The sequence below is a fragment of the Eurosta solidaginis genome, chromosome 2 (genome assembly GCF_040869045.1).
Source record: "Eurosta solidaginis isolate ZX-2024a chromosome 2, ASM4086904v1, whole genome shotgun sequence".
NCBI lineage: Eukaryota > Metazoa > Arthropoda > Insecta > Diptera > Tephritidae > Eurosta > Eurosta solidaginis.
Window position 1 is genome coordinate 27,031,906 of NC_090320.1, and position 21,903 is coordinate 27,053,808.

At 39.3% G+C, this 21,903-nt stretch overlaps 3 protein-coding genes across 5 annotated transcripts in view; 1 reads left to right on the plus strand and 2 right to left on the minus strand.

Moving 5' to 3' along the window:
* The window catches only part of LOC137239433 (zinc finger protein 782-like), a 123,684-nt gene that overhangs the window by 9,025 nt on the left and 92,756 nt on the right, over window positions 1-21,903 (plus strand). The gene's annotated exons all lie outside the window — the stretch shown is intronic.
* LOC137239436 (DNA damage-regulated autophagy modulator protein 1) lies at window positions 153-9,879 on the minus strand. The gene is made up of 4 exons (XM_067764744.1): window positions 9,702-9,879; window positions 9,300-9,421; window positions 2,058-2,445; window positions 153-1,984 (listed from the first exon to the last, which is right to left on the minus strand). Exons 1-4 carry the CDS (start codon window positions 9,764-9,766, stop codon window positions 1,819-1,821), a joined length of 741 nt encoding a protein of 246 aa, XP_067620845.1. The 5' UTR covers window positions 9,767-9,879; the 3' UTR covers window positions 153-1,818.
* Window positions 11,124-12,851, minus strand: LOC137239437 (uncharacterized). Of its 3 annotated transcripts, XM_067764746.1 has the most exons (4): window positions 12,512-12,851; window positions 11,653-11,942; window positions 11,338-11,565; window positions 11,124-11,254 (listed from the first exon to the last, which is right to left on the minus strand). In XM_067764746.1, exons 1-3 carry the CDS (start codon window positions 12,751-12,753, stop codon window positions 11,375-11,377), a joined length of 723 nt encoding a protein of 240 aa, XP_067620847.1. In that variant the 5' UTR covers window positions 12,754-12,851; the 3' UTR covers window positions 11,124-11,254; window positions 11,338-11,374. The 3 variants fall into 3 exon arrangements, with proteins under 3 accessions (XP_067620847.1, XP_067620846.1, XP_067620848.1); XM_067764745.1 differs by lacking the exon at window positions 11,124-11,254 and having other exon boundaries at window positions 11,307-11,565; XM_067764747.1 differs by lacking the exon at window positions 11,124-11,254 and having other exon boundaries at window positions 11,307-11,565; window positions 11,653-11,912; window positions 12,512-12,847.

Here is a 21,903-nt window from a genome sequence, read left to right on the forward strand (position 1 = left end):
GAGCTGTGATAACTACGGAACGGCTCAACCGATTTGAAAGATCTTGATACCATTACACTGAAAAGCATTATTTTGTTTATAAATGCTTGATCTTTGTAAAGTTTCCCAAGTTTAGTTTTTAAAAAACTTAAAAAAAAATGGGTTTTCAGCGAAATAAAAATTCTTACAGTATACGTTTTCGAAAGCCTTTCTAATGGTACCAAGATCTTTAAAATCGGTTCAGCCATTCTGTAGTTATCACAGCTCAAAGGTACTATGATATCAAAATATAGAGATGAATTTAATTAAAAATTTTTATTAAAAAAAAGAAAAAAAAACGCCATTTTAGTTTTTGGATATGTTATATATATTAAATAGACCTTTCTAATAAAAATATATTTTATTTTAAAACACTTGGCCTTTGAATTTTTTTCCAAGTTTAAAAATTTATTTTAGAAACAAAAAATTTTTCAGTGTAGTAAAATTTTATAGTGTATATTTTTGAAAGCCGATTCGAATACCTTTCCAATAGTATCAAGATCTTTGAAATCGGTTGAGCCGTTCCGAAGTTATAACAGCTCAAAAGTACCATAATATCAAAAATAAGGAGATGCATTTACTTAAAATTTAAAAAAATAAATAAAAAATAAAAAATATGCCATTTTAGTTTTTGGATATGTTATATATATTAAATAGACCTTTCTAAAAAAATTTATTTTATTTTAAAACGCTGGGCCTTTGAAGTTTTTTTTCAAATTTCAAATTTTATTTTAGAAAAAAAATGTTTGCAGTGTATTAAAAAATGTTTACGGTGTATGTTTTAGAAAGACGATCTGAATACCTTTCCAATGGTACCAAGATCTTTGAAATCGGTTGAGCCATTCCGTTGTTATCACAGCTCAAAAGTACCTATTACAACACCTTTTACCGTCATTTTTCACGCATTTTTTACAACTTTGACACCTTGCCACGCCCACAATTTTTCAAAAATGCAATTTCTAAAAATGAGGTTGTCTTTGTATATGTAAACTGTACCTGTATGCAAAATTTCATCGAAATCTGTGGGGGTCGGGTTCAATGCATATCGGTTTTGATATGAAATGCATGATATGTATTTTAAATACCAAAAACCGTATTCAAAATTTTTCTAAATCTTAATGTGCATTTTTAAAATCAAGAAATATTTTTTTATGATTTTTGCAATTTTCTCATACAATTTGAAGTTTTATTAAAAGCGAAAAATTTGGTGCGTGTGCAGTTATAAAAATTTCAAAATTTTGGTTGGTGTTGTTTTGTTAATTTTTCGACAGGGTGGATATAGTTGATGTATATTCGAACAATTTTCCGTCATTCCTTGTAAAATTTGGGTATATGTGACAGAAAATCGTTTCAATGTGTATCGTTCCAAAATTTTTTTGCTTGAAAACTTTTTAATTTAAATTTGGTATCCTTCACCCTCGCTATTGTTGTAGCTTTAATAGTTTTTGAGATATTCAAACAAAGCAAAAAATAAAATAAAAATACACGAATTCGTGGATTTTAAAAACAAAAAAACTTTTGCAGGTAGCAAGCAGTTTATATTTCCTGTACGCTATAAATTTATATAAGCCATATATCTTTGCTGTGCAATAAAGAATTGAAGTAAAAATATATAATTTATCACAGCACTTTTATCTTTGGAAATACATACATACATGAGTAAATAATAATGTATACATATATACTTGGTTCAATTAAACAATCGAATTCATATATGTATATCGTAGTTTGGCTTGAAATACGAGTATAACGGTAAAATCAATGATAAACATTACTTATTGCACATATTTTAAAAAATATTTATATGGTTATTGAATAGGAGATCAACGTCAATTCGGGATGATTAAGCCTGACATCACGAAACTCATCAGTAAATGTCAATATATAAAAGCAAAATATAGTAGCCATTATCCATTCAGATATGGAGCTAACTACATGGAAGTACCAGCCGCCATCTGATGGATACCTGCAAGCAAAAATATCAGTGATTTAACGTTCATGAAAATATCGCTGCCTTTGAATTTAACAGTTTTACATACCATCGTCTAGGATTTTCGCCTTTGAATAATATATGCGACATAATTCCCGTAACTGCGATCATAATAAATAGTACTGTACAGCAAATGGCCATACCCAGACGTAAATGAGCATATAATTTTGTACTCGCAATCGGATAAACCATATAAGTCATTAATGCTTGTAACCAAAAGTACACAGTGCCACATCCAAAGCAACAAAAGGCACCAGTAAAATGTACAATACGCACATTAGTTTCTTGAAAATTACCAACAATGCTTAAGCCCAAACACGATACTAAACCGAACCAAAATGCAATTGTATTGTAACGCAGCAATAATGAGCCCAAATCTGGATGATGACTATATAGTTGTTGTATATGTCGATAGCGTATATAAATTGTAATGCCCACTGTAAATACATATATCTATATATATTTTGAACAAAATTGTGGTATATCTTTAAAAATAAAACTGTGGTCTATATTTGACGAATTTCATTTAACGGCTTGGATTCATATTCGGTCCTCGAGAGTACATGTATCATGAGATATTTGGAACAAATATTTTGACAAAGCAAGACAGACTGCGAGAAGGCCGACGAGCTGGCACGCAGGGGCTCATCGGAGATAAACGGGGAAATAACCAGTGTCGAAGTAGGCATACCCTTAGCAGTAGCCAAGGGGAATATCCAAAGCTTCTACTTGAAGAAAGCACAAACAAAGTGGAATAACATCACACCCTGTGCAATATCAAAATCCATTTGGCCAAACTATGATGGAAAGAGGACGAGAAGTCTTCTCAACAAATCCAGGGCCAACACACGCAAACTGATAGCAGTGTGCACCGGTCATTGGGCAGTAGGTACGCATGCGGAAAAGATGGGCATTCCGTATAACGACTATTGCAGAAGCTGCAAACATTCAAATGCCAGGGAGACAGTAGAACACTTTATGTGGAAATGCCCGGCTCTAGCTAGAGCCCAACTAAGGTTCCTTGGAACCCCGTTTCTAGAAGACCTCAGAGGTTTATCTGTGATAGCAATCCCGAATATTCTTAAGTTTATCAACAACTCTGGCTGGTTGTAATACATTGACAGTAACATTCCGTAGGTTTTTAGACGAGTTACATGGCATCAAAACGGCTTTAAATAGCTACATGGGCGACCAGGGTGGCAGCCATTGCACCTACCTAAGACAGACTGCAGAAAAGGGACCATCAATATCGATAACACTCACCAAACCCTTCGGGGGCGTTTTTGTCGCTACAAAAACAACAACCAAGGATGTTAAAGAATTCCCACATTTTTTATTCGCTTTACTAACGGCAATGGATAGAGACTTTTATACCACGACTCTTACTCTTTTATTTTTAAAGTTTTGCTTGGTCTGGAAATAGAAAATTGGCAGCCGCCGTGGTATGATGGTAGCGTGATCCGCCATCCACTCCGAAGATGCTGGGTTCACGCCGCCCCGGTAAAGGCAACATAAAAATTTTAGAAACAAGTTTTTTCAATTAGAAGAGAATTTGTCTAAGCGATGTCCCCCCTTTGGTATTATTTTACAAGCACTCCGAGTGTATTTCTGCCATGAAAAGCTCTCAGTGAAAAAAAAATTTTTTTTTTTTAGTTAAATAAATAAAAAAAATGTTGTCTTTAGCTTTAACAATAAAGTACGTGTATTAAGAATATGATATGAAAACGGTTACATTAAAAACACAAGCACATGCGTCGGCTTTTCTTTGCCATTTCATCTAAAACTTCATCAACGGTAACAATTTCATCACGGTGGATGCTTAGTGATGCACAGCCATTCAATCGATTTTCACTCATCGTGTTTCTCAAATAGTTTTTAATCCGCCTAAGAGTTGAAAAAGATCTCTCGTTCGTTGCCGTTGTTACTGGAAGCGTACACAAGATTTCCAACAACATGTGAACATTAGGAAAAGCCACCCCAGCGGGTTAGGGGATCAGAATATACCCGCGGTAGGTATGCCTGTCGTAAGAGGCGACTAAAATACCAGATTCAAGGGGCTGTGTAGCGCAACCTTTCAGGTTGCCAGCGCAATATATAGCTTCTCCAAACCCAATTGTCAACCTCACCTATCCGCGGCGAATCCTGTTTCACTAACAGACGAGGCTCTGGCGACCCCAAGCTCCTCATGGAACTTGGAGGTAGAGAGCGAGGGAATGGCCTGAAGGTTTAATGTGGCCACATAAATCGTTCCCGAGATGGTCGGGCTAGCACCTTAATGGTGCTATGGTACCGGAGCGTACCGGATTTGTATCCGGCAAAGGACCATCACATCGATAACACTCCCCAAAGCCTTCGGGGAGCAACCTTATCGCTACAACAACAACAACAACAACATTAGGAAAAGCCACAGAATCGCATTTCTGTAATATTAGTCATAGATAAATTGATAAAAAAAACCGAAGTACCTTCTTCAAGAATAAGTAGAATTCATGCCTTTTAGCCTATGCATGAGATCGAACTGATCGAATAGAAAAAAATTTTATTTAAAAAAGTCATATCTACACGGAAAAAACACTAATGTGTTTTTCACATTTTAAAAATTTATCATTTATCAAATAATTTGAATTCTATATTTTTGAAATGTGTTTATGATATGAAAAAAATGTAGATATTACATTATAATAATGTGTTTTCCACATGGAAAATAATGTCAAATTTGCATTATATTTCAAAATAGGAAATATGCACTTCTAAAAAATGCTGTAAATTTAACAATATTTAAATGTAGAGAATAAAATCAAAGCACGGGAATTAGTATCGTTTAGTTCGGCAAACAAACAGAACCGCAAGCAATGTTTATATATATGTTTATATGTAGCTTGTCGCCGTGACGTAAGGGCAGAAGAATCATGCAAATATTCAGACGCATGGAGTTTTCATATTTGCCTTTTCATTCCGATGAATGTAATCGCGGTTGAGGCAAACGAGCAAAGGCCTGAATTGATTATATTCACGCATGCAATAAGTCGGTTGATTTTAAATCAATGTCGATTATGTTCGTTTAAGCAAGTTGGATCATTGAACACGATCATGTTGCCGAATGTAATCGAACGTTGTTGTGTTCGATTTTTGCTGTTCTCTGATATGTATAGGTGTTTTTTTTCAAACGAGCTTGAAAAAAACGCTTCAACTAGCTACACAGTTTCATTATGGCAAACCCATACAGATGGTTACTTTTTTTAGCTGCTTTGTCATTTCTACTTCTAGCGCAGTATGTTTTTGACACTCAACCAGAGAATTACAAAAACAAAATACACGAAATGCGTGTGTTTGTTTGTATGTATGTCACCCTGCCGCCACGCTGTTCTTTTTCTTTATCTGCACATTCGTATGTTCATTTCATTCGCTCGTTCCATGGCGGAACGATACAAGGTGGCAGCATGGGACAGCTGATCATACCCTTTTTTTATTTGATTTGATACATCAACTTTCGGCGCAGTACGATTTTGACATTTGTCCATCGAATTTACAAAAACAAAATACATGGAATTTTTATTTATGTTTGTAGGTATGTCACCATGATGCCACCTTGTATCGTTCCGTCATGGCTCGTTCACAATAGTGCCCTATTTTTGAATATGCAACACTATACAACACTATCAATCAGGTCGACAATTACCTAAGCGGTTTCAGTTGAAACCGCTTAGCCAACTCAACTCGATTAATTTTTATTGTTGCTTTCCATGCAATTCGGTAATCTAGCTAGTGTTTTAATTGTAATAGTTTGCAACGAAATACAGCTTATGTAGATGGTCGTTAGGCAAATTTACAAGGAAACTTCTTTATGAAATTATAGTAAAAGTTAACATGTACATTTGTATATTTAATAAATTGCAGAATTATTATGAAACAGAATATGATTAAAATATAAGTGTTCACTTCGTACATACATACATATGCTTGCATATTAAAAATATAATATCACCAACAACGTAAATACGTAGCAGCATTATAAAGAAATTTATTAACATAGACATAAAAACATCAAATATATGAATTGTAACGACCTAAAAAATCAAATGATCCTGAGGCAAGGGGTTTAAACCCCCAAACCCCCCTCGCTACGCCCTGGGCTGAATCGATAGGTAATTTGTTGGATTCTAGTTAAAAATCACACAAATGCACTAGAAGAGAAAGACCAGCAGGTATTTCAAACAATCTGAATTGTAAACTCTAGTGAATACAGCTTGCCACGTAAATCGCGAAACCAAAACTTTCTCAGAGGTTTTTATTTCGGCTTTTTTGTTTTTTGTTTGAGAAGAGATCGCGTGAGCTTATCACCCTCTGTAAGAGGGATCTCTCCTTAGTTGTGGGTCTTCTCACAGGTCACATCTGTATTGGACTGTATGCGGAAAGGATAGGCGCTCCATTCAATGATTATTGTAGAAGCTGCGGCAACGAAGAAGAGCCATTTAAGCATCTACTTTGCGAATGTCCAGCGCTCGGTAGAAAAAGGAAACGTTGCATAGGCAAGATGTTTCTTGTAGATCTGACTGATATAGATGAGGTCAATACACGATGTTTAGTTAGCTTCACAAACTCAACGAAGTGGTTTGATTAGGAGAGTAGGAACAAATCCGTGTGGTATCACAATGGGCCTATAAAGGCCTAAGTGTGCCGCTCCTATGCGGACGGCAGCCACTTGAACCTAACCTAGTCTATGGTGTTATAAACCTTACAAACTAGTTGAAAATTTATTTATTTTATTGAGCGTAATTGCGCCTACAATATTCAATATTGAAAAGATCACAGTGCCGTAGGGATCTATTCTAAGCTTTATGAGTACCAACAAGGTAGGTCGAATAATCATCCCACAGACATGGTCAACGTATGAATACATGACCAGCTATTGTCCTTCTAACCTTCAAAGTTTGCATATCAATCTTTTTACAACGAGAAATATACCACGGAATAGGCATATCAAACGTTAGTTTGGACAAAGCAAAGTGCATTAACCTTTTTTTAACACGCTCGATTCTTTTCGAATGAGTGGCGTAGAAAGGAGTCCAAACTATGGCAGCATATTCTAGTTAAGACCTAACAAAGGCGTATAACGTATAATGAACGTTCTTTATATAGTGATCCTTAAACTCACGACAGCTCCTCTTTACAAAGGCAAGGGAAGCTTAAACCTTAGGATTAATAAAGTTAACGGGTTCCGTAAAGGTGAAGCTGAAATCAAAAACAACCAAGACCCTTAATTTTAGTATGAGAAGATGCAACATCAGACTCCGCCTACCACACAGAATAAGAGGATTGCAGCGGTGTTCCATTTTGTGTTGTGTAATAAAGCAGCGTTTGTCAATATTGAGAGATAACTTATTTCGTTGTTGTTGTAGCGATAAGGACACTCCCATAAGGCCTTGGGGAGTGGTATGTAGTTGTTGTTGATGTTGATGGTCCTTTGCCGGATACAGATCCGGTACGTTCCAGTAATAAGCACAAAAAGGTACTAGCCCGATCATCTCGGGAACGATTTGGTAAGACCTCACGCAACCATCTAGGCCATCCCGCCCATCCACCCCCTAGGTCCATCAGGAGTTCGGGGTCGCCAGCAACAGTTAAGCTCGTTTTGAATAGCTTCAATATCAAAGTAACTTTTTACCATCATGAAACTCTTCAGGTCATTAGCATATATGTACTACTTAATTCAATCAAGGAACTGACTATGTATCCCTATGTATCCCACCCAGCGGGTTAGGGGGTTGTTAGAATATACCCGCGGTAGGTATGCCTTGGCGGCCACCGTGGTGTGATGGTAGCTTGCTCCGCCTACCACACCGTATGGCCTGGGTTCACACCCTGGGCAAAGCAACATCAAAATTTTAGAAATAAGGTTTTTCAATTAGAAGAAAATTTTTCTAAGCGGGGTCGCCCCTCGACAGTGTTTGGCAAGCGCTCTGGGTGTATTTCTGCTATGAAAAGCTCTCAGTGAAAACTCATCTGCCTCGCAGATGCCGTTCGGAGGCGGCATAAAACAAGTAGGTCCCGTCCGGCCAATTTGTAGGGAAAATCAAGAGGAGCACGACGCAAATTGGAAGAGAGGCTCGGCCTTAGATCTCTTCGGAGGTTATCACGCCTTACATTTTTTTTAGGTACGCCTGTCGTAAGAGGCGACTAAATTACTAACTTGATTCAAGGGGTTGCCAGCGCAATATATAGCTTCTCCAACCCAGTTGTCAACCTCACCTAAACGTGACGTTCATTAACAACCGAGGCTCTGGCGACCCCGACCTCCTCATGGATCTAGAGGGTGGAATGGCGGTATGACCTAGAAGGTCGCATGTGGTCATAACAAATCGTTCCCGAGATGGTCGGGCTTGGTACCGGAACGTACCGGATCTACATCCGGCGAAGGACCATCAACATCGATAACCCTCCACAAGGCCTTCGGGTAGTATCCTTATTGTTTATTATTCTATATTTATTAATTCAAATAAAACTAAAACTAAGAAGAACAATGTCTTATCTTAAAAGGGAAAGCCCCAAATTTAATTATCCGTTGAAATTCAAAGTATTACTAGACGTTAGCTGTAGTTGCTAAAACTCAGCTGTTTTATGATGTTGCCACATATTGCGGCAGGGTTCGATTTGGGTATACACTACAGATCTATAAAGTATCTAAATGACCACGCTGAACAATATGCAATTAAATGCAATAGTTAGAAAAAGAATTAAAAGTTTGAACGCAAAAGCCGGTTGTCAAAGTAAGAAAGTAGACAGTCCATGAATATCAAAATACTTCGAGTAATTTTTTTCCCAATTATAAACTTAATAATCCAAATTTGGAAGTTAGAGCCACTTTGACTAACATCCAATGCGCCAGAAACAAAATTGGGCTTGAAGAAGTCAACAAACAAGTTAGCTGCCTCCTCTGGCCACTTTGAAGTCGTACCCTTGTTGTTGTTGTGTTATCAATGCATCGCCACACTCCATGGATGCGACCACCACCAAATTCTCATCGAAGTTCTCTAAACGGAGGCCAGCAGATTCAAGAGGGTGGAATCACAGATATTGTAGGTCCCCCACATTACAATTGAAAAGATAGTTGGGTCATGTGATGACGCATGGGTGCAAGATCAAACAGTTGTTTTCTAGTCGTTCCCTTGTAGGACATTGTTGATAGGTACATTGTCTGAATATTGTTTTCTACATAAATTCGCCTTAATCCTGCGCCAACTGGCTCACCCAATACACCCTATATACATATCTATCAATCAAATGAACTTACAGAGAATACTGCCAATGTTTATGAGTTGTCCAAATACGCAACTTTCAGGAGAATATGTGCCATCATCACTGATATATGGCACTGTCGGTACTACATGCCCTTGTAATACTGCAGCGATATAACTGAAAATAAGAATAGAAGACAGATAATCTAAATTAGTAAATATGGAAAACACTGGATGGCATTGTCTAGACATGCAGTGATAAGCCAACTCCCAAAGTGTGAGACCTAATTGGTATTTTAATTACTTTTTATGTGATTTTCACAAAATATCAAATCCATTCTAAGAGAAAAAGAATAATTCAATAAATTCGATGGCATATTTTTCTTCATTAGAAGTTCTAATTTAGAACGCATTTGGTCTCTGGCTTATTTGCTATACTATAATATGTAGTTACTTACGTTCCGATAAATGTTATTTGGAATAAGAGGAAAACTGCAACTGGAAACAAATATATAAACGACATTTTCTTCAGTTATTCTTAAATGCGTAATATATAGGCGTAAAATGGAATTTTAGCTTTTATCAACACAACTTGTTTATTTTTTTAACGAGAAAAATAATAATAATCAGGGTTGCAAATTGCAATTAGTGATGGCGTTGCCAATATGCCCTTAATAATGTTCTAAAAAGTCGATGCCAGCACAATTTAAAGCTTCACCAAACCAACTGTCTCACTTAAGGGCCAATTAATGGTGACTTATAACCATAACCAGATCGAACCTACCTTATTGAAATCAATAGCTATCATCCGGTGGCAAAGTCCTGAGCCAGATAAATAATTTTGCATGTAAATGCAACAACAACGATTTGAGCCAGATAAATCCAGATAGAAGTCTGGTTCAATTTGTGAGCCAGATAATTTGTTAATTACTTCTTTTTAGGTTGGCAACGCGGCCTTTAATATACCTACTTTTTCAAAAATAGATGTCGCTACTTAGCCTTTCGCCGTATGAGTTAAATGAAAAACAACGGCGACATCTGCCTATAACATTTCACGTGTGCGAAAATTTCACGACATCTGCTTCTCAAGTCTCTCAATGATCCAGGGCATTCCCGTGAGAATTGAGCGTGAGCCGGAGCTGTAAAACTCACTGAAAGACGGCAAATGTAACCGATTAATGGTGCCATACCATAAAGCTAACGCCATAACGATATCATAGCCAACCAATTAGTTTTTGATTTCTCGCCATATCCATAACCTAGAAATATTTGAGTTGGTGAATTAATTAACTTTTTGTAGATTTTATTCATTGTTTTGGATACGACTATGGCGTTAGGATTAAGGAAGTTTAATCCCTTAAGATACTTATTTTTTGTGGAATTTGTTTGTAATTTTTTGCTTTTTTTCATTTTTATGAAGTTTTGACGATTTTTAGGTTAACGCACCAATAATCGATCATATTGGAGATGGTTATGGATATGGGTATGGTTACGACTATGGCGTTAGTGTTAAGGAAGTTTAATTAGCGCTTTACCCGTGGCGAATCCTGTTTCGTGAACAGCCGAGGCTCTGGCGACCCCAAGTTCCTGGGATCTAGGAGGTGGGAACGCGTGCTGGCCTAGAAGGTTTCATGTGGTCATATAATCAATGATGAGAATAAGATGGTGAAGGATAGGGACAGGTGGATGTGGAGAGTTGGTAAAGAATATGTATCAACTCGTAAGTAAGTGTGATTTACCCTATTTATTCCATTTGCACCGTATTCCTTCAACAATAGAGGAATTCAATTAAAGCATACATCTTTTAAAGTAAACTCTAAAACACTCACGATCGAAGTTTGTGCCAAGCATCCTTATGTTGTAGACATTACCATCGCACCCAATAACCAACTTAAGTTTTGCCTTTTAGTAGTTGAAAAACTTTGAAACATATGTTGCGGCGAGTACATATCTTTACTTACGCCATCCAACTTAAGCAGTTCAATAAGTTCACTCGGGTGTTGCATAAGCTCTGGGTTTGGCATGCAACAGATCCAATCAAGGAATCAATAGTATGGTTATTTTCTCATTTATCAATAGTAAAATTATATTTACCTCTTAAATGCATTTCTGCTCTAATTTAAGCTTAAAATTAAAAATCATATTTAATACTTCTAATAAAAGAAACGAGTTTAGCATCCCTTTCCTTTTGGCAGGAATGTTCAAAATCCATAACCATTTTCTGCATATTCATGAAATCTTTACTAATGATCCTGTGTGTTTGCTTAACGTGGGAGAGAAAATCTTCATAATTAGTGCCCACATAAGCCATTTGGGATTCATCTACAAAATATAAGATAATTCATGATTCGTGAACTTGCAACAAATAATTAATAAGCTACATTATGTATTTATTTTTCAAGCACTTACCGTTACACATTGATGGTTTGCTTGCGGTTGATGTGCTTTTTAGATTATTCGCACTGTTATTAATAGATCTTGCTGGTGCTTGCACAGATCGTGGTGCTAATGGTGGAAGCTGTTGTTGTTGTGGCGGCAGTTGCGATGTGTGCGATGGAGATACTACCGGTTCTGGCGATGGTGGTAATTCAGTAAATTGTTGTATCTTCGGCTCTCTATCAACAAATTCAGCAATTATTGGACGAAATCTCTCGGGTATTAAAAGTAATCTAGAAATGGTAAAATACATTTTTTGTATACTGCAAACAAATTTGTTTATTAGCCAATCTACGGTAATAGTCTAGTTGAGGGGTCGACTGCTAATACGCTACCAAAAATATCGAGAGAGGTGTCAAACGACTCGTTTTGACATCAGTATTAATAATCCGAAGGCGGAAAATAAAAATGTTAACGCGTTCAAAAGATATTAACGAAAAACCGAAAAAAGACCCGCGGGTACCTCCGAAACCGGGGATCGGATCCATAGTATTTTTGCTCAGAACACCTTTCTGCGTTGGCGGCCTTCGGCCGCGATTATAAAAAATAACCCTGGGCTACGCCATGCCAAGTCCGGGTGTGTGGTATAACCGTGGCTACCGCCACGGTGATGCACAATTTTTTTTGGGGGTAAAAACACAACAACAACCACATGGAAATCGCCAACTTCAAATGCAAATATCTCCGGACAGAGATAAAATTTTTCTTTTCCGCCATCGGATTATTGTTCTCGAGATCAATACGCGTCGTTTGACACCCCTCTCGATTGGTAGCGTATTAGCAGTCGACCCCTCAACTAGACTATTACCCAATCTACTTGTTCTTTACTAACCTCTCGGTATTACCACGTTTATAACATAAATAAGCAGACTTCATTTGAAACCATTTACGTCGTATCTGCGCTGCTGCTTTGTTTGGGAATCCTTTCCTCTTCATTTTGCTGGCAATTTGTATGAATGTGTAATTTGTTGTTTGTGTGGTTCCTTGTATTCTGTATACATCGCGCAACAAACTCAACATGCATTCGATTTCTGCATTATTCCAAAAGTTTCGCTTTAATTTTTCAGATTTCATGTTTGTTTATGCTGCTCCTCGTCTTTTTTTATCACCCAAAAAATTAGAGAAAACAACAAATGTAGCGCAAACTAGCGATGTTGAAGTCGTCTTTGTAAAGTTTGCAAATAATCGATTTCTTGGAATCGATTTTAAAATTATTGAGCTGCCTGGCCACGATTCAAATCACAAGAGGTTTGCTCCCAATTCGAATGGATATCTTTTAACTCTGTTGTTTCTTTGCGATTTTGCGAAAAATATTAGTAGTAGAAATAGGAAGCAATCAGTTTACAAATACCCGATAAGTACTGAGCTGCATAATTCCTTAGAACAATTTTTTTAATTTTATGGTGAATTTATTAACAATGCCATGATCTATTAGTGTGGCTGAACATAGGTAATTTTATGAAAAAACCTTAAACCTTAAGGGCCAATTAATGGTGACTTATAACCACAAAACCATAACCAGATAAAACGGCTGATCGATCGCGTCCCAAGGCAGTCCGTTCTATGTATCAGAGCGACTCGGGATTTTTCCCGACCAAGGACTGTCATTTCAGTATAACCCGTTTTAAAATGTTGCGTTCCTCCCATAAATTGTCATCCCCCCAGCAGCTGCTTGCAGCGGGACTGCTCCATATTCTCTTGCTCCGGGAAGGTATCGAATCCAATCCGGGTCCGTCTCCTGACCTCGGTCCTGAGAAATGGTTTTGCTGCGTCTGCCGGAAAAGGATACTTTTAGGACGGTCATACTCTTGTCAGTGTGTCTCGTGCAAGGAATGGTTGCATCGGACAGGTTGTTCTGTGCTAGATTCCAAAACCCGACGTTCACGTAACTTTTATAAATCTTTTGTGGCTCCTTGCTGTTCACGCCCAAGGGCGTCCCGTAGTCTACGCCTTAGCGCCCCCACTACCTTCCAGCAGCCCACTGCTCAGCAAGCAACAACAAGTACACGCTGCTACTCGCGCCCCATGGCACCATCAACTCATACGGCCGCTCCCACTCATACCTACAACCTAGGTTGTAGAGTCGGGAGCAATGCCGATCATCAGCCCCTGCCCCCGTCTTCTCCCCCTGTTGTTGTTGTTGTTGTAGCAATGCTCGCCCCACCTAATAGCCGCGATCTATCACAAATTGTCATCAATATCCTCTAACGGGAGTCCAAGGAAACTTGCCGTTTCAACAGGGGTGGACCATAAGGAAAGGGGTGTTAGAGGCATTGGTTCCACATTACAATTAAAGAGATGGTTGGTGTCATGTGGGGACACATTGCAAGCGGGGCATACATTTTGTATGTCAGGGTTGATTCTGGATAGGTAAGAGTTTAACCTGTTACAGTATCCAGAACGAAGTTGAGCAAGAGTGACACGCGTTTCCCTGGGGAGTATGCGTTCCTCTTCCGCGAGTTCTGGATATTTTTCTTCAAGTAATGGATTCACCGGGCAATTCCCGACATAAAGGTCCGACGCCTGTCTATGGAGTTCACCAAGGACCTGCTTGTGTTTCTTCGCTTCATACGGCTGGGTTCTCAGGTGCCCTCTGGGTTCTCTCCCCCTCTTTTCTGGCAGCAATTGTGTATGTCAGGAAAACAGACTCTTAGTCCCTACCTCCCTTTGCACCGTTTGCCAGCACAGAATATATATGTTTGCGACATCCGCCCAATGCAGCTCCTGCCATGGACGGTGCCACTTTCCTAGATGTTTTGGTCTCCGGCAACCCTCCGACGGGTTTAATTGCGCCATGTTGCCAGGCCGCATACCCAAATACACCGGGTACCCCAATGCTTACCCAAGGAGGTCCAGTCCCAGGGCCACAATAGCAGTTGCGTCCCAGCCTTTCACAACCCAGGCGTAGTCACCCGTCACTTACTCCCAGAGTGACGACGTCTCCCCCGTTGCACTTCAGAATTCTGCAGTTAAACTGTAATGGATTAACTGGGAAGATTACGAAGATAGTCGATGTCATGAAGCGAAACAACATTCGCATTGCTGCGATTCAAGAGACTAAACTCACAGCAAGATCTGCTCTGCAGACTTGTTCTGGGTATAATGGCCACAGAAAAGACCGCGAGAGCAGAAATGGAGGTGCCCTCGCGTTTATCATACACCACTTTGTGCAATATCATTTGTCTGATCACGACATCGGCCGCAGGGACAGTGTCTTAGAACGTCAAGGCTTATCTGTCCGGTCAGGTGATGCCTCGTGCCACCTGTTGTCTCAGTGGATACCGCCGTAATATCAGCGCCTTACTCACTGGCAATAACCGCAGTATCTTAGGCGGTTTCAATGCCCATCACGATCTATGGCATTCAAACTTGTAGGCCGACAGTAGGGGATAAAATAGAAGAAACGACGTTCTGCACAATAAACGGAGACGCCCCCACACGTATGGTAGGAAGCTGTCGCAGTTCGCCGGATATATGAGCGCAGGACTCGTAAACTTCGTCAACTGGCAGCCGATGGTAACATTGGCATCCGACCACCTGCCTAAACTTATTTCGCTCGAGCCTACCGCCGACTTCATCATCAATGAAAAACGCACTTTCATAAACTTTAAAAAAGGACGAATAAAAATCCTTTACAGACAACCGCTTTCTGCCGACAATATATAGTGCATTCTACGGTCGAAAAAGATAGACGAAGGGCCAACAGACACGCACATAAACATAAATTCAGCGCGTCTCCAATTACCATCACCGTCAATGAGGTTGAGGATGTCATCGGTTTGCTAAACCATCCAAAGCAGTGGGCCCAGACGGCATAGCCATGCCGATGCTTAAAAGCCTAGGGAAATAGGGTTTCAAATATTTAGCGCATGTCTTCAACCTGTCTCTTTCCACCTTTGTCATTCCCGAAAAATGGAAAATGGCCAGGGTGGTCCCGTTACTAAAGCCTGGGAAACCAGCTAACATAGGATATTCATATCGCACGATATCTCTCCTACCGTCAGTAGCCAAGACACTTGAAGCCATTTTGCTCCCCTGCTTCAAAGCAAATTTGCAGCTAGACTGTCATCAGCATGGCTTTAGAAAACTTCCAAGCACCACCACCGCGCTAAATGCTATTAGCACCCAGACAAATTGCGGTTTAAATCAAAACCCCCACCATAGAACAGTACTCGTTGCGCTAGACCTATCAAAAGCTTTTGATATGGTCAACCATGGCACGTTACTGCAAGACCTGGAAGGGTCTACCCTTCCCACATGTCTTAAAAGGTGGACCGCAAATTATCTGGGTGGTCGGCAGGCATCGGTGCAATTTAGAAACGAAACATCAAAACCAAGAAGAATTAAACAAGGGGTGCCACAGGGTGGTGTCCTATACCAACTTTTGTTTAACTTCTACATATCAAAGCTACTTCCGCCACCAGAAGGAGTTATTATCGTTTCCTACGCCGATGACTGCAGAATAATGGCCACAGGCCCAGGCCCACAGATCGATGAGCTTTGCAACAGAATAAACGGCTACCTCCCCGATCTCTCCAGTTTTTTCGCCTCGCGAAACCTGGTATTATCACCGACTAAATCTTCCGCGACCTTATTTACAACATGGACGAACAAATGTCGACCATTTTGAACATCCACAAAGAGTAGAAAACGAGGTATAAATAGAAACTTGCAAAGTGCATTTATGGCCTGATGCGTTAAAACGTCAAGCCTTCAATGTATGGATCGCTGATGATAAACCGGCATGGGTTTTGAAATAGTCGGCTATACGGTCTATGAACTTTGTTTTTTCTAATTTACTCGTTTTCTATGTATAATTATTTAATATAATATAACATGTAAAATATACATTTTACAAAAATAATAAAGTTGGTCTTGAAGACAACAAATTAATATAATAATCCACGTCGATGGCACTACGCTACCGACTGTCCCACACCCCAACATCTTGGGTGTGACGTTTGATGAGGATCTACATTTTGGTGAGCATGCAGCCGCAATTGTACCGAAAATCCAGAGCCGTAATAAAATCCTCAAATCTTTTACTGGCAGTACTTGGGGAAAGGACAAAGAAACGCTCATAACCACTTACAAAGCAATTGGCCAGCTGATTGCATGCTACGCGTCCCCTATATGGTCGCCAAGCCTAAAAACTTCCCACTGGAAGAAGATATGGGCCTGCCAAAATACTGCTCTCAGAACCGCCACGGGCTGTCTTCTTATGTCCCCAGAACACCATCCACATAATGAGGCGAGAATACTCCCCATCAGGGAAAAAAATGAGATGCTAACCAAACAGTTCCTGTTGAATACCCAGAAACCTGGGCATCCCAACAGACATCTGATTGATGAGCCAACACCACCAAGGGGATTAAGGAGTCATCTCCGTAAGCATTATGAGGAAATACGGCACCTGATAACTTAGCCGAATAAAGCCAAAAAACACAAGCAGGTCCTCAGTGAACTCCACAAACAGGCATTGGACCTTTATGCCAGGAATTGCCCGGTGAATTCAGTAGTCAAAGAACAGTACACAAAACTTGCGGAAGAGGAACGCGCACTCCCCAGGGAAACGCGAGTCACTCTAGCTCAACTTCGATCTGGATACTGTAACAGGTTAAACTCTTACCTATCCGGAATCAACCCCGACATACAAAATGTATGCCCTTCTTGCAATGTGTCCCCGCATTACACCAACCATCTCTTTAATTGTAATGTGGAACCAACGCCTCTAACACCCCTCTCATTATGGTCCACCCCTGTTGAAACAGCAAGTTTCCTTGGACTCCCGTTAGAGGATACTGATGACAATTTGTGATCGGTCGCACCTATTGGATGGGGCGAAGCACTGCTACAACAACAACAACAATAATATGCCTTTTTTTTTGACAGTTCATTGCGGCTGCTAAGTAGAGTATCACCCCATGTCGACTGCCTATTTAAAATCGTCGTTTCACAAAATATTTTTCCAGAACTTCCTCTTTCAGGATTTGCCACAAAATGCCCTATATTAGAATTAGTTTGAAGAACGCCTTATCTCTGAATGCTTTTCATTAACTTCCTCTTATGTTAAAATGCATTGAACTTATGCTTAGATAGGGAGTTTTTTAAACAAATTTTCAGATAGTGGAATTTTGCATAAAGTTCTAACGTACGGCTTTCTTCAAACAAATTCTGAAAGAATGACCAAACCAACATAACTGTTTATCAATTCATGAAATCTTTAGTAGAAAATGAATTATTTACCCAAAACCTGTTGGCATTTACAAATTTATTATCACTACTAATATACTATTAAAGGTCCTTTTTTACTACAGTTTTCGCTGAAGGGGATTGAATTATCCCCGTTTTCCTTAATTCGGAAAAGTAACCCGTCCAGATTTTTAAATTTGGAAGTGTCAAAGCTCTGTCATCATTGGAGAACAAACCTCTAGTAATTGAATCATGCTCTCTGGCATCGATGAAATGAAACGTCTGTGCCACTGTGTAACAAAACAAGTGTGATATCAACTGCCTGACAAGATGTTTAATATGATGCCGCGTATGGACGACCATCTTCATCGGGTGATGGAAAGGTATGAGGCAAAAATTACGCACACCGCTTCGAAAGCGGATGTGGCATCCATAGTAGTTTTGAACAGAACAACTTAACGCATTGGCGGCCTTCGGCAGGTGATCTCTTGTCCTTTTCAGGGGCCGTAGCTGTTATGATATGTATCAAAAAAATATTGTTATAAAGGTAAAACAAAATTTGTCTAGGCGACAGCATGACACTCTTAATGCACGTTCAAATATATCGGGAGCATTATGTATCTTGACAGAAATAACTTCGATTTCCGCTTTTGGATTTGTCTTTTTTCACCTCTCCCGATATTTTTGGACAATTTTTAGCAGTAGTGAGCTTAAGTAAGAATTATCTAGTAAAATTTTAATGGAGTAAGGGGATTTTTGCAATAAAAATTTAAAAATTGCAGGTGGCTGTTATAATATAAAGGTGTTCGGTACAAAAATATTATGGATTCCACCCCTGGTTTCGGGGAGGTCAGGGGTAATTATTAGGTTTTTTCCGAACTCGGATTATTGATACTGAGGTCAAAACGCGTCTTTCGACAACTGTTCCGATATTTTTCGACGCCCGTTGTTCTGTTCTTTATTTAAGCATTCATTCTCACTTAAAGGCTAATTAAACTTCCTTAACCCTAACGCCATAGTCGTAACCATACCCATATCCATAACCATCTCCAATGTGATCGATTAATTGTGCCTTAACCTAAAAATCGTGAAAATTTCATAAAGAAGAAGAAAACGCAAAAAATTACAAACATATTCTACAAAAAATAAGTCTCTTAGTCATAACGTATTCAAAACAATGAATAAAATCTACAAAAAGTTATTAAATTCACCAACTCAAATATTTTTATGATATGGTTATGGCGTTAGCTTTGTGGTATGGCACCATTAACCGATTACATTGATTCCCATAAGGTAGGTTCGATCAGCTGTTTTACCTGGTTATAAGTCACCATTAATTGGCCTTTTATATGTAGTAGATCGTATAACTCACTATAATTCGATACGTCCTGTTCCGGATTTCTCATCTTTATGTATTTAGCTACTTCCTTAAGTTCCGGCAGTATTTAAATGCCCATAGTTAAAAACCTAGTGTGTGCTACATCTAGCGCCGAAATTCTGGAGACCTTGGTCAATGATCACTTTCCAGGCTGTACCTCTCAAACATACAACTCGAACCCACAATCTAACACAATCAAATCAATCAAGTCCTTAAAATCTCCAGGATGGGATGAAATATTCCCCACTGAGCTGCAAGCAGCGAGCGATCTTATAAGTCCGGTGCTAGCTCAAATCTACAAAGCATGTCCCAACCTAGCCTATATCCCCATGGAATGGACAAAGGCTAAGGTAGTCTTCATACCCAAAGGAGGAAGGACATTCTGAAACAACATACAAATAATTATGACATCTTTCCTCCTAAAAATTCTATAGAGACTGGTAGATGGATTTATTAGGCAATCGGAATATCCGCACTAATCTCCAACAGTCAACATGCTTATTTTAAAGATAAGTCCGTAGAGACAGCTCTACACGCTATCGCCTCAAGGATAGAGAAGGAACTTGCCGTCAAAGAATTAACACTCGGCATTTTTCTCGACATAGAAGAAATCTTTAACAACGTTCTTCCAATAGCGGCTAGGAACTCCCTACATTCGTTGGTAGTGGAAGAGCCTCTTCTGGAATTCGATTATCTCAGCATCAGCAGTGAAAAACCCGAGATGTTGCTATTCACCCGCAGACGCAATATATCAGAATTTATCCAAGAATCTTAACTGGAAAAACCCACAGGAAAGCCACCATAGCGCTCTACGCCTGTCGGCAATTGGAAAAAGGTGCGGTTTCAGCCTTCAGTCACAATGTCCATTGGATTTACACGGCATTAATGCGACCCATACTCTTCTACGCAGTCACCGAATAGTGGACGCCTCTTGATATCGAATCTAACAAGAGCAAAGCAGCAAAGATGCATCGCATTGGGGCTATGCTTACTTGCGGTGCGGCTCTCTATCTAATTAACCTCACCTGTGCACTATGCAGTGCCTTTCCATCTATTTTCAGAAATTATTGTGTGGAGCAGTAAGCATAGCCACCTCTGGATCGTCTTTTGAACTCGTCTCTTATGTGGTTGTGTAATTCAAAACTTTTTAGATGACTATGAATGCGTAAAGAATTTGAGCGAGCTCTGCATCTTAGTTGGTACAGTTCTGTATTCGTGGACCTACCAGCTCTGTGAGAATGCTGGCTGGGATTCAGAAGCATACTCTTCACGCCGTTCGATCTTATATCATGGTCAATTATTTTTTGCAATACCTTCAGAACAACGGGGGATGGATGAATTAGTCTGAAGGAATTTGTTGAGGAGTAGTCTTCTTTTGGATATAATTACCATATTTCTTGTACTAAGTTACGTTTGTTTAGTCATCTCAGCTGTCGGTCCGCTACGCTTTTCTGAATATCCGGCGAACAGTCTTAGTTCCGGCTAGGTATCGAGCCAAACCCGTATTAATAGATTGGATTTGATGCATCCGCTGCAAAAAAAGAGAAATTTGAGGACGGTCGCATGTCGCTGATTACGTGCAAAGAAGGGATACATACCGCCATTCGCCATTCCAACTTCCGTGGTCGTTGCTGGTCACATCCTGGGACCGCGCCTAAGCCCACCTCTGCCACCTTCCACTCCGTATTAAAAAACATTTACAGATAGATACTTCCATTGTCAACAAATTACTTATAAACTGCATCGACTGGCAAGCGGTGCTCAGGCTTGAATTCAGAGATTAACCAACTTAATCACCTCGGAGAGTCACCCTGGCGCTTACTTTAATAAGGTAAATTTTGTCGCTCTTCTTTCCGTTCTGAAACATGACAAGGGATCAAGAGGGCTAGCCATCAAAGTGGCCAAGGCTTCTTAGTCATAGCACGTACCGCAGGTCTCTGCCCATGTTTACCATTCCTGAATTGAAATAGGCAAGAGTGCCGCCCTGGAAATCATGCAAATTAGCCAACCATAGGCAGTGACTTCGCCCGATATTACCGCGACTGTTTAAGGGCACTAAAATATGTCTACAGTTAGGCATGCCTGTCAATGGGTCAAAAAATCGTTCCCGTGGCAGTAGGGCCAGTACGAGAATGTGCTAACACCACAGGATACCTTTCAAACTCCCAGTTTTCTCTGTCACGGTTCGCAAAGAGGATGTTCTAGTCATGAACATAGAAAACATATATAAACATAAAATTTCATAAAGAAGAAGAAAACGCAAAAAATTACAAACATATTCTACAAAAAATAAGTCTCTTAGTCATAAAGTATTCAAAACAATGAATAAAATCTACAAAAAGTTATTAAATTCACCAACTGAAATATTTTTAGGTTATGGATATGGCGAGAAACAAAAAATCCAATTGGTTGGTTATGATATGGTTATGGCGTTAGCTTTATGGTATGGCACCATTAACCGATTACATTGATTCCCATAAGGTAGGTTCGATCAGCTGTTTTACCTGGTTATGGCTTTAGGGTTATAAGTCACCATTAATTGGCCTTTTATATGTAGTAGATCGTATAACTCACTATAATTCGATACGTCCTGTTCCGGATTTCTCATCTTTATGTATTTAGCTACTTCCTTAAGTTCCGGCAGTATTTAAATG